This window comes from Sinohyriopsis cumingii, chromosome 15, assembly GCF_028554795.1.
Source record: "Sinohyriopsis cumingii isolate HCF-2022 chromosome 15, ASM2855479v2, whole genome shotgun sequence".
Classification (NCBI taxonomy): domain Eukaryota; kingdom Metazoa; phylum Mollusca; class Bivalvia; order Unionida; family Unionidae; genus Sinohyriopsis; species Sinohyriopsis cumingii.
In genome coordinates this window covers 128,284,389-128,298,872 of record NC_142975.1, presented here as the reverse complement: position 1 = coordinate 128,298,872, position 14,484 = coordinate 128,284,389, and the positions used below count along the sequence as shown (strand labels likewise).

The following is a 14,484-nucleotide window of genomic DNA, read 5'->3' as shown; positions in this document are numbered from 1 at the left end:
TATCAGTCCATCTACTTTTACTTTACACCATGCTACTTTAAAAAAAAAATGAATTATCCCCATTGGGGTAGGTCCCCCCAACCCCCCACCCTACTTTGTCAACTTACCTGCCACATTTAAATCTAATGGAAGGCCCTGCTGTAAAGCCTGTTAGTAAAACTACCCAACAAGAGGATTTCATACATTTGCAACTCCTAGATGGATGGTAATGTTTTCATTTTTGTAATGTAGATTTGGACATTCTTGCCACCAGTATGGAATATGTGTTTCAGAAACACAAGCAGCTTTCATCAGATTTGCATATAGGTTTTATATGTTGTGAGTATGTTGTAGGAAGTTTTTTTAAATAACATCATATGAGATGATGCCAGTGGAAATGGCAGAAAAGTGTCTGTATTGTTCACCAACTACACCTTGTTCTTACAAAATGTGGCTGTTACACATTCCCATGATGATGTCACTGACAGCCATCAGTGAGGAATGCCCCAACAAGCATAATACAAATTGCTTCCATTGTAATTGTTACAATTCCATTCTGACCACTCCGGTGTCCTAGTGGTTAGAGCGTCCGCCTCAGAAGCGGGAGGTCATGGGTTCAAACCCCAGCCAAGTCATACCAAAGACTTACAAAAATGGTATTAACAGCTACCTCGCTAGACGCTCAGCATTAAGAGGTTAGTGTTAGGACTGATCGGCCTGGTGTCAGGATAATGTGACTGGGTGCAACATCATACTACATGTTTGCAGCATGATGCCCCAGTGCTATACATCACTATAAACTGCCACACTGCAGACATCGTAGCAATATGACTGAAAAATTATTCAAGCTACGTTAAAAATCCAATCACACACACACAATTCCATTCTACGATCCAGAACCAACACTAATTCCGTACTACAGTTCTTGCATTTCAATCCAATTTTGCTTTTGAAATGTAGTGCCACTCAATTCATAATGAACCCATTCATTTCAAACACTCGCAAATACTTATTATTCCTGTCTACAACTGAAAAATATCTATATAAAAAAACGTGTAACTGTGTTTTATGCAAGGGCATGGAGATGCACAAAAACTTGCACCTGAAGCTTGAATAAAACCCCAACTGTGGATAAGACTTTACCCATCGATTACCCCAGCTTGGGGATAAATTCCGACCGTGGTGATTTATTATATATCCTATGACTGCTCCAGCTTGAGGGCAAAATCCAAGCACATCCCTAAAAAGATAACAAGTATAGCGGCTCTTTACCTTCTGTAAATGCCACTTGAGCTTCCTGATGCTGTTGTATCTGCCATTTGACAGAATCACGAATGTGGATATATTTCTTAATTGCCTCTAGTTGTTGAGCTAGTTTAGCTGTATGAAATTCCTTTGTGCAGACTCACTCATTATTAATATTACAACAGTGATTTAATTACACATCACCTGTCAGCACACCGATGATAAGTCAGTTATTTTATAACACACCAACAAGCTTGCCCCTTGCACCCCCCCCCCCTTTTTTTTTTATTTGGGCACCTGTGGACATGAATCTGCAAGGCTCAAATTGTCATTTTTAATATAAGATCTCAACATTTTTAAGGCCTTAATTTTAAAGACATCCTTAAAACCCCCAAAAGGTTATCAACTGGATCACCAGCCTTCGTTTAGAGTAACAGCAAGTATATATATATATTTAGGTCTAAGGAAACACAATAAAAATGTTTGATTTAACAATGACATATTTGCCTCAGGTCTGTGATCCTGAAGTGAATATTAACTGTCCATTTATTTTCTTGGCTTTTCTTTACTAGGAAATTGATTATAGAGATTTCTGCAATGGTGAAGGCAATGTAAAAATTGGTTACTATAACATACTTTTTACGCCATGTTTGAAAAAATAAATCCAATGGAAAGGTTATAGTCTGAAAATCTTCATTAAATTAAGTTAATATAGGGGAAAAAACTTTAAGAGTTCATAAATATTTTTCAGTGCTGAATAAAGATATAACATAACACTTTCTGCTGTGATTTTAATAGTTTCTGAGAGCATGAAAAATTTCTAGAACTATAATGTATAAATGTTTTCAAAAGATTATATTAATATGAGGGAAAAATCTGTTATGAAATAAACTGACAAGATCTTGTATGAATTCATGTTATCTTTAAATATGATATTTGTGTGAAAATATCTGGAAGAAAAAACAAGATGGTGCCACTCACACATACAATGTGGTTGCCACAGTAGCCATATTAAGAAACTTTTTATCGCTACTTCTGAATGGATAATTGTGTCAGCATGTCAACATGTGTACAAAATACTTATGTTGATGTCTAGCAGGTCCTGAATGAGAATTATGGTGCTGTACAGACATCCTATAAGGCCACCAATGTGGCCATCCTGAAAATCTTGGTATAACTACTTCTCCTGAATGAATCGTCATATCAGTGAAAGACTTCTTATGTCTAGTTGGACGTAAATGAAAATAGTGCCAATCTAACCTCCAATATGGCTGTTTTAATGGGCATCTGGAAAACCCCTTCCTTGCTACTTCTCCTAGATGGCTGGTCATTTTGACATTGTGCTTTCACTAGATGACCTATTTGATGTCTGGTTGGCCGTAAATGGAACTATGCATATGGTTTTGATGTCTAGTTGGTCCTAAATGTGGTTTTTGCTGCTCATAAACTTCTAATGGTATTATAGTTGGTTCCTTAATGAAACTGCTGTACAAAATTAAAAGGTCTTCTCACTTTCTGTCAAGTTGGATACAATTATCTTTACCAGCTAGGATTTCTTGATCCTCTTTTTTATACATCAACCCTTCGCATATGTAGTTAGCTAAAACAGTATTTTGAACAATTAATTGCCCTCTTGCAAATACAATCCCAATTGCATGCTTTTACCAGTGTGAGAGCTCCTTATATAAGTAGCTAAGTATTCAGTAACTGAATTTCCACATCCACATGCATCAACTCAGAATTAAAAGTTGCAAAACATATACAAATTTGAAAATCTTGAGACATGTGTCACTTTGCATGGTGGGTGTTATGATTTAAATGCAACAAGGAAATTGAATTAGGGTTAATTTCTTTAAGCTGTATTCAATCATGGGGCCCTGGATTATAGAATGGTCTAGGCATACACATCACTAATCAACTCTCTCTAGTCCAACCAATGTGTGTATATGAGAAAGCTTGCCAGTAGCGTTATGTGTGTTGATTTCTTCCAATAAATATGTTGGCTGCCATGTAAAGTCTATGATGTCCTGAAAAATGGTGTTAAGCTCCATACAAGCAAGCTAAACAATCAATGATATAATGGAACAGTAGACACCATTTTAGCTAAATATGCCAAGAATTGATTTAGAGACTTGGTTAGTGATGATGACTTAAAATTGGCAAGGGATTAAAAAGATAAAAGAAATGACCTTTCATGGCACTGTAATATAACAAATGAGGTAAAACAAAAGTTTATTGCATTTGAACCTTTTGTTTTTTCACAGTTTCAATTTAAGTCATAAGGCCCCTTATTTTGCCTTACCAAACATATAGCAAGTTATTACCTCAAGCCCTAGCACTAATAATGCCTCACAAGTAAGCAGTCTTTTATGAAGTCTCAGGTCTGAGTATATGTCTAGCAATACTTATGTCCAGTTTGTTTATAAAATTCTTTCTCACATGGTACAGTTTTCAGAGAGACACGATAAATTCAACAAGTGTGGTAATGAAGGGACAGGCATTCTTTATTTATGCACACATCCCAAAGGGACATTGCTATGTTTGAATCAACACTGAACTGAAGAATGGAGCATCAGCTGCATCAATTAAAATATTGTGGCCCACACAAAATACTGCAAGGACTATAATCAATTTATGAGTGCAATGGGCATGAATTACTGTAGCAGACTGGAGGAAGTAATCCGAATTTATTAATATCTTGAAGCTAAATATAGTAAAGTTTTCATCTATAATCTGTGGAATCATTTTTGCACACAGTTTGCAGGATTTGTCTTTGGGTCATCGTTTTTCTTTTTCTTCATCTTTCTAGCTTATGGTATCTTGATAAGTCTTATGGTGCCGTGCAACTGCACTTGATGATTACCACAGCCAGTGACATTGTATCAAATCTTCTGGGATCAGATGATTCAATGCAAATTCCACATAACCTATCACCATCCTCATGTTTGCCATCTGACTTACTAAGTTATTTTGCCTAAATAATAATAAAAACAATCTGGTCTGATGTATTGATAGCGTTCTGAATGACCATAATATATTCTCTGTATCTATCCTAGAAAATCCTGAGTGGATTGCTGTTTGGTTTTAATAAACCAAAGTAATCCAATGAAAGGCATTTTACAGACACAAGTGTCTGTTTCCTGTATGCAGTGATTAAATGATAGTATTATGTCTTTATTTTTTTAAAACTGATGATACATATGATCACCTTCAATGTGCAATATTAGTTATGTTAATTAACGAGTGGGCAATATTTGAATTTCAAAGATAAAAGTGTATGCCATGATCACTTTAGTAGGATGATTTGTCAAGTGAGGTTATCTTTTCTGTTTGAATAAATATTGTTAACTAAACTATTTTCGCAAGTTATGACATAAGAATGATTCAAAGAAAGAAAATTCATTAAATTGAACATATAAAATGTAATACTGCAACAGAGTCTAGATGAACTATTTCTTCAGAGACACAATCCAGACTCTGTGGCAGCAAAATTATCAAATAGGACACAACTAAGAGACAATCACATTTTCAGTCACAATGGTTTGACAATTATCAATGGCTTGAATTCATTGACTGTGAAGGCAAAGTGATTTGCAGTTACTGCAAAAAAAGTTCCCAAACTGTCACAGATTTTAAATTCTACCAGTGGACTTGTAAGTGTAACTGACAAATTCAGGATTTAATCAAGCAAGTCTCATGATAGTATTATACCTAATAAAGCAAAATGTAGCACAGTATATTCATGACACTTAGGCCAGCATGTACAAAATATTCCTCAAGTTACAGTTGCTAGCACTCCACTAAGAAATGTCATTTTATAATAAATAAAAATGTAATGGAAAAAAAAATCGATAAAGTGATTGCACTCTTTAACATAGCCTACTACCTAACTCAATAATGAAAATGATTTGGTTCATTATATCTTTGTGTTTTATGGAATAAATGCATACATCTGATTGAATTTTAGGCAAGAGACTGAACTTTTGGGTTAAGTTAAAATGTATGTGGAACAAATGCATTTTCTAAAACTACTTGTATCAGTGTGCATTGTGACTTTTCTTTAAGATAACTCTAAATGGTACTGGGTATATATCATTTTCTTCAACTGCACACTGTTGTCTTCCATTTGATTTGATGACTTACAGCTATACTGTCTACACAGTAGGCCTCAACGTCAGGAAAAATTCTGTATACTTCAGTTACAGCTGAAATAAGTTTTGCATTAGTACCTGAATCAGACAAAAAAGGTTGTGTTCTGGTGTGTGAATAGAAATGGCTAAAAGTAATATAGACAAAAGCCATAAGAGTACACAAGTTACATATGAAAACCACCAATTCACTTGCATGTGTGGCATACAAGTTCAAAGATTTGCTTCATGTTTATTTCTGTACACACATTGTTCAACTCATAAGATATTTTAAGAGCTATTTCTCTATTGTATGCATAATTCATTTACAAATGTGATTAGTGGGCCACACCGAAGGCCATACTATTAGTTCACTTGGCAATATGGTAACGTCAGCTGAAAAGCATAATCATCCATTAAAAGAGCATTATGATATGAACATTAGGTATTTAGGACATATAGATTTTTCTTTTCCAAATGGAGTCCAAGTAATTATTGCCCAATCCAGGTATAATTTTGTACACAAGTAAAGAACAAAATAAGATAAATCTTCATTTATTTGCAATTGACAATACACTTCTTAATGAATATACACTTTTGCATCTATTTTGTATCACTTGAATAAACAATATTTCTTTCAGTTCATTTTAAACTTTTTTTTTATATCACTTGAGTAAACAATATCTCTTTCGTTTCATTTAACACTTAGAAACAGGTTCTTCCAGTTACAATAATCAACTCTGGAAACAATAAACAAACTGGAACTTTTGACCTAATTATATTACATTTACTAGGGTTAAAACAATAAATTCCTTAACATAATAAATTAACAGTTCCAGTTAATCAAACACAAAATCACCTTTTATACAGGGTGCGAACTGTTAATATTTACAGGATAAAGCTTATAGTTTCCAAATTGATTGAAGCTTACATGTTGCAGTTGCTGGCACATATCTATTTCCAGCATGGTTTGCATACATTCCACCTTTAATAATTTTGTTACTTCCCTACCCCACCCCATTCAGTAACAAGTATCAAAAATCAGGCTCATTCTAAGGCAAAGTCTGTAACTTGTGTACCACAGTCATCAGAGAGACAAAGATGCAAAACTTTATGATGCCTGTCAAAGGAAGAAAACAGTTTGTTGTTTACCCAAGTTTTGAACCAGTTAACTTGAATTCTCAGACCATCAATTGCTACAGCCCCACTAATTACAATTGTTAGGGAATAATGAGAACTCACCTTCAGTTATCTGTGTATATATATAATTTTAATAACCAAGAATACCGGATGTCTGGGAACATTATAGCATTCAATGGTAACGTCAGAACTGAGATGAGAGAATTAAACAAGCATAGTACATGACATAATATATCCATAAACTATTGACTGGGAAAAATACTACAGAACACCATTTCTGCTGGCAGTAAGATGTTGAACCTATATGTCATAAATATCAGGTTGGACATCTAGGACCAGTAATATTCATAATGGGCAGTACCCACCCCCCACCCCACCCCCAAGTGAGAAGGGCCTGATTTGTAATCTAAGCCACCCAACCTATCACAGCCTTTATAGTACTTGAAACAAATATTGAGTAATAGTAAAACAAACTCTGAAAGTTATTAAAACCAATTTGTTATATTTCCATAACTCTGCATAGTTAACTGTGCAAGCAGACTTAAACATATCAGTGTATGACAGTTAAATTGAGCTATAGCATCGATTAACAGAAGCTACGAATTCATCAACAAGCAGTGAACAATCATCTTCACAATAAATGTCAAACATTAGCATCCATAAGCTGTCAAGACAAGTTGTTACACTGGATATATAATCATCCATTTATTTCAAACAAGCTGTGAAAAACGAACCTCACGTCCGCTATATGTACGCTGGCCATTGCAAAGGATGCTTTAATAGATTAATGTTTATCGTCGTGTCTTGACAACCATTTTGCGCGCGCACACCGGAAAGTCATGCTATATATTTGTTACTTGTGAACGTATTCGTGGGCAGTACGCTATATATTGTTCCCGTGACCGTATTCACGGGCAGAATGCTATATGTTTGTTCTTCGTGAACGTATTTTTGGGCAGTTACTTTGTCATCTTCAACCTAAAGGTCAAAACTGCCCATGAAATATATATATCTGCCCACGAACCGAAAACATGAATAGGACTATAACATAAGTGTATATACTTATTTTCAACATATACATAATTACTATGTAAGAAATACAACCTATGTATATGTATTTTGATTTGAAATGTAAACTATATCATGTCCTTCCCGTAAACCCACTTTCGGGATGACTGCCCACAACGCACCTAAAACGTGTATATATATATATATATATATATATATATATATATATATATATATATATATATATATGTATATATATATACTGACTTCCATAAGGCTTACTTCCAAACTGTATTCCTACTGTAGTCCTCCATATGAATGCGTACGGCAGTCGTTACGATGTCCTTTTAAGAAAACTTTATTATACTACCTAACACCGAATAACCTTCCTATGGTTACTTTTGTATACTCTGCATGGTTCGTTGATCGGAATAAAACGACATTCGAGTCAGCATATTAGATCAATATTCTCGTCCGATTCATGTACTCGTATTGATATTGGGCAATTGAATAAGTCTGAATAATACCCATGAGAGTTATATGTATTATGAACTCAACTACGAATCGATCATGCGACTGAGGTATTGCTATTCTTCTTCCGGGTTTATTTCAAGAGGAAAGAACGGGTTGGCAGATATTTTCGTATGCAGCATGACTATCTTGTTTGGACACTGAGTAGAATCAAACCTCTGGAGATAACCAACAATTTCACAGGTATGTAAACCTTTTTGTTTTCATTTACTTTTACTCAACAAGCAACAAAGAATCGGAAGAATTATCTCTCTTTATAACTATTACAACAAATTCATGGCTGAATTCTAAACTTAATTCAAATTGTAGGGTGGCCAGCCGTGTAGCGATTTTATTTTCCTTGCCAGGGGCAGGGGCGTAGCGTCCATTAAAAAAGTGTACAAAGCGTAGGAGCTTTTGAACTTTTTTTATTTGCAATATAGATTCGGCAGGGACCGATCGGTTAAGTTTTGCATAAGGGTCTTACATAGGGGCCCAAATATCCTAGCAAGGCCACTGCTCAGATGGCAAGTATGTGGTATGCTCCTGGTTGCTTAATACCATGTTCATGGTTGCGTGGTGGTTTTGAGCGGCATTTTTAGGACAATAATGACTACATTATGCAGAATGACAGCTAGATGCCAATCCACAAATGGAGAGTCTGCTGGGCGTACGAGTCATTCTTAATACCAAATAGCTAACACAACTCCCCTACATAAAAGTGAAGTTGCAATAAATATCTTTAGATATTCTCTCTCTCCATATATATATATATATATATATATATATATATATATATATATATATATAGAGAGAGAGAGAGAGAGAGAGAGAGAGAGAGAGAGAGTTTGATGAATAGACAGACATTAAGACAGACAGACAGACAGATAGATAGATAGTGTTTGTTTTATGTGTGAGTGTGTGAGAGAGAGAGAGATAGAGAGAGAGTGTGTGATTTGAATTTTTAACGTAGCTTTAACAAATTTTCAGTCATATCGCTACGATATCTGCAGTGTGGCAGTTTATAGTGATGTCTAGCACTGGGGCATCATGCCGCAGACACGTATCATGATGTTCCGCAAAGCCACATTATCCTGACACCAGGCCGACCAGTCCTAACAATAACCTCTAATTGCTGTGCGCCTAGCGAGAAAGCTGCGGATACCATTTTTATAAGTCTCTGGTATGACTCGGCTGGGGTTCGAACCCGCAACCTCCCGCATCCCGCATATATATATATATATATATATATATATATATATATATATATATATATATATATATATATATATATATATTGTGCATGAACATACTTGTTAACGTTTTGCTTTCTATAGTTCAGATCAGATCTTGTTTGTCTTACGTATTATATATTACCCTAGTCGATACCATATACAATTTCGATAGTAATCGATATCTTTGAAAATGGGAATGATTTTATTTTATTTCATTTACTTCATTTATTTTTTTTTCTGCAATAATGTGTAAAGTTAGTTATTGATAGGTGTAAAATGTCTAAAAATATTCATCAATGCCGACGCTTGTGCAGTTAGTTCTTTATAAAATGCTTAATTTCCAGAATGTTCAAGAAGAAGACGAATAAACACGAATTTGCCTCCACAGAACTCAAGCAGGCATGTATAATGCTTAGGCAAAATTTTACAATATTTTTAATCAAACATATTTATCTATAAAGGCTATGTGACAAATACACATTTACATCGTATATATTACCCAGATTATCGTAATTCGCTAACACACAGTTTGCACTAAATGCTTAGACTTTAAATTATTATTAGCATGGTGTCATCTTATCATTTAATCTGTGTTTTGTGTGTTTTGTATAGTCTACTCCTTTTCCTTGTATACTTAAAGATCAGTATGCATGTAGATGGCATATTTTAAATGTATTGCACAGCCATTACTTTGCCCAGTATAGTTTAACACTGCACGTAAGTGATGGGTGTAGTCTATTCATGTTAATTGATTTCTCTGCATTGAAGTTTTAAACAAAATAAAAAGTATCAATTTGGGGGAGGGGACTATCTGAAGTGTGCATTGGCCCATTCATTACTCATGTACATTTTAACGCTGCATATAGTTGGTGAGAGAGTAGAATCTTTTCATGTAAAATGTTTTTCCTGAAATATAGAATATCAGAATATAAATAACAATAAGTATACAGCTTTAGCATAGAGGCATAACTGTATATACTAGAAAATGATTGTTAATATGTATGTTTGCTGAAGTAATTTATATTATCGTTTGCAACTGGTAAAATAGCTGCGACAAGCTAATGTTTCTTATTATGTAACGCTAATCGGGTACTAAATAAAATTTGTCTATCTGGCATCTACGAAGACCCCAGGCGTAATCGTGACTCCAAACAAATGACGTCACAGCGCCCATGTTGTACCACTACACTGGAGGGATGGGGTGGGTGGGTGGGCACAGACACATAGAGTTTATAACACATTTTAAAATTAACCAATGTGTTCAGTCTGCATAACATTAATTATCTCTGTAGTAAACACTGGTTGCTTGCGTTTAGTCCCGCCATTTATACATGTGTATAAACAGACACGCGACTGTATCACGTGCTTCTGCTTTGCTCCTATAGCTCCATCAAAATTATTTTCTCTCTTTTTCGAATTTAATTGTTTCTAAGTCTATCACGTTAAAAAAGACAGTATGAAATTTTGTTAAATATCAGTCAGGCAATACTGGATTTGTTATTAGTTAAATCCACTAATGCTTTAAAATGCTTTGATCAAATTAATTTGATCAACAAATTTTTCAATTTATATAAAAAAAATTGTGTCCACTGTATTTGGTCATGACATGCAGGAATTCTGGAATCGCCATGATGATCATAATAGTCTGACACGATGGAGATTCTGCAGTTCAAATTGAAAAGTTTACTTGGTACATTCAATCGGAAAAGGAACTCCTCCTTGCAACACATTTATGTTTTTCATGTATGTTATTATCCTGGGAAGTGAAGCGAGTGGTGCATCCTTTATAGAGATATCAAGCGCACCGTTTGGGTACATTTCCTCAGGTTGGCATTACATTAAGTTGTGTGCAAGGCGTTCTATTTTAATTGATGGGTATACGATTAGGTCCCTGGTTAGGTTTTTTTTTTTCGGGATGTACCAGTTGTAACATAACACGTGGCTCCAATTAAACCCTGGAGCCAAGATTAAAGATTTTGAACATATGCATTGACTTGGGTATATCTTGTGTAATGATCAATATTTAGTATACGATGCTGGTTATATGTAGATGACGTATTATGGCATCTACATTAATAGTTAATACAAATTTACTGACAGGACTATGGTATAGGAAGACTCAGCAGTGCCTTTTGCATCCTATCTAACGGTAGTCTGAATGTGCATATGTTCATTATAAGGAAACTGAGAAACGCAAAATGTCATTTCCACATGCAGGAAGATTGAGGAAATATGCAGAGAAAAGAAAGACCCCAAAATAAATTCAATCTTAAAACTAAAACCGAAATTAAACGGATACATCCTGAAAAGAATATATAAATTCTAATATTTACTTAAATCATGGATGCAAAGAATGATCTTCACGCATTTGCATATTGTCTGAATGTGCATATGTTCATTATAAGGAAACTGAGAAACGCAAAATGTCATTTCCACATGCAGGAAGATTGAGGAAATATGCAAAGAAAAGAAAGACCCCAAAATAGATTCAATCATAAAACTAAAACCGAAATTAAACGGATACATCCTGAAAAGAATATATAAATTCTAATATTTACTTAAATCATGGATGCAAAGAATGATCTTCACGCATTTGCATATTGTCTGGTTGAAACATGGGTGATAGCTCTCCATGAACATATTTGATGTAGAATTCAACCATGTTTATCATGTAAGCTAGGATATATATATATATATATATATATATATATATATATATATATATATATATATATAGTATACACACAGAGAGACATACATACATACATACACACACACACACATACATACATACATACATACATACATACATACATACATACATACATACATACACACGTTAAAATATACACTACTGTATGGATAGTATAATGCAGCATATTTACTGTGATCAACTAAAGATAACAAAAGTAAAATGCATAGAAAAGTGATACATTATAAACGCGTAAATACAATAATGAGATGTAGAGAATTCGTGTATCATGTCAATAAAACGAAGCCCTAGCACAGTAAGAGCATTGGGCAGAACGGGTGAAGAGAAAGTATGGCAACTCTGGGGAAGGGAGGGAGAGAGTGGCTATATCGTTCCCACTATGGGAGTTTACGTTGCAGACTCACCCACTACTCAACCATGCTATAGTTTCTATCTTCAGTGCAATAGTTATAAAAGTGTAAACATAGTACAGCTACTGATGACCAAGAAATTATCCTCAGACTCCTCTCGATACCCAAACAAATAATTAACATGATCTATCCGAAGAGGGGATGAACAGTTTCACAGTCAATGAGTACCAAGGAATAGCCTATATGTTCTCAAACGTTGGAATATAAATCAAATTGTTTTGATATAAAGGTAAAGCAAATCTATCATCCTTATCGACTTTCTTCAACACCATCAACATAACCTCTCATTATCCCAATACTGTAAAAAAGAGAGAGAAACCAAAACAAAACAGAACAACGACATGGAGAGTGCTGAATACAAAGTACTGGTATTATTTCTCGAGTCATAGCACACATCCTAGATGCCTACATGTATAATGCAAATTGCTTATTAAATAAAAGGGAAGCACATCCGCACTATTTCGAGCAAGGCCCTATCCAAAATGGATGCTTACAGCTAATGACGAGGTTGGGAATTGTCAGAACGCCTTGTAAAGATTGACAAGATTGTTTGAACCACTAAAAACTTCAGCAGGCCGAAAATGCAGACCCCAAACTTATGTAGATGTAAGTACTAACAAAAATTTAAAATAAATATCAAAGGTAACTATTTTTGAAAACACGTTCATAAATAATAATAAAAAACAACAGCAACAACAACAACGATGATAATAATAATAATACTCATAAGAAGAAGAAGAAGAATTAAAACAGTTATATTATTTGGGACAATTGAAATGTATATAGACACTACGTTTTCATACCTTTTAGCGACCATTTTGTATTTTAAACATTTAATTGCTTACGCATTTTTTTTAAAAACAAGAATCGATTATACTACAACAGCACAAAGGTCGGTAATACAAAGTGTGAATCGAACACTATTACACTATAAAATTTATGCAAAAGGTATAATCTAGAAAATAATATATAGAGCAGACAAGGCAGTTATGTCACTTGGGTAAGAGATCTAGATGTAGACAGAGCAGACAAGTAGGTTATGCCACCTAGGCAAGACATACATTTATATAGAGCAGAAAAGGAGGTTATGTCACTTGGATAAGACATCTAGATCTATATAGAGCAGACAAGGATATTATGTCACGTAGGTAAGACATCTAGATTATAAAGAGCAGACAAGGAAGTTGTGTCACTTAGGTAAGACATCTAGATGTACATAGAGCAGACAAGGAAGTTATGTCTCTTAGGTAAGACATCTAGATGTACATACAGCAGACAAGGAAGGTATGTCACTTGCGCAAAACATCTAGATTTATAAAGTGTTATGTAGATTTAATTTGTATTGTGAGATTAACCTTTATCCATAATTAAGGGTTTGCATTTTGGGCCTACCTGATTAATGTCTGTTTCGTAAACAACACATTTAAAAGCTAAGTATTGACTATGTTTTTCGATTATATATTAAGATTATTACTGTTTTGAGGTAAACATGTTGGATGAATTCAGGACATTGGTATTAGCATGGGAAAAAAACATGGTCTACCTGCCCTTTCCGATGTAACTTGCTAATCTGATGGCAAATTCCATTAAGATGACAGTGTTTTCAGAAAATGATTGTTGCGACATAGGTCAGGTGGAGAGGTATTTACAGTTGTTTTCTTCAGAACTACTCATTTCATATCTTTATATCAGTCTAAGCGGAACCAATTGTAGTTATATTCAGCTGAGAAGATTTAATATTTATTTACTTAAATTATTCATTGTGCTCATTGATTTAGGACTAAATTTCTAATTTGGAATTATTACGAACTCATTTGAGGACATTTTAGATTATATCACTGTGATACATCAAGACTGTTAGCAACTCAGCATTATTCCAGTCTATTGGTATATCAGCACATTCGAACTTGGTAGTCATTCGGAATACCACTAGGGCTCATTCAGAATATTCTATACTTTTTGACTTGGGATAGAACTTTTAAGACCATTCTGTATTTAATTCACAAAAGTGTAATTTCTTTTTAAATTTCACTTTGTGTTCACTTTGTGTTCAGAGGAAATGAATGATTTGTTGCAATTTATAAAACTTGTTGTTTTTCGCTCTTACATGTTACTTT

At 34.3% G+C, this 14,484-nt stretch overlaps 1 protein-coding gene across 3 annotated transcripts in view; it reads left to right on the top strand.

Annotated features, from left to right (window-relative positions):
- LOC149782758 (uncharacterized) overlaps nt 1-14,484 on the top strand; it is a 131,829-nt gene that overhangs the window by 99,328 nt on the left and 18,017 nt on the right. Inside the window, exons 2-3 of one of the 3 annotated variants that reach the window (XM_089934251.1) lie at nt 8,114-8,213; nt 9,589-9,643. In XM_089934251.1, the coding sequence (XP_089790377.1) occupies nt 9,590-9,643 (54 nt within the window). In that variant the 5' untranslated portion in view covers nt 8,114-8,213; nt 9,589. Of the gene's footprint in view, nt 1-7,886; nt 8,214-9,588; nt 9,644-14,484 lie in introns of those variants that run through there. The other 2 variants (XM_089934252.1, XM_089934250.1) reach the window with 2 other exon arrangements.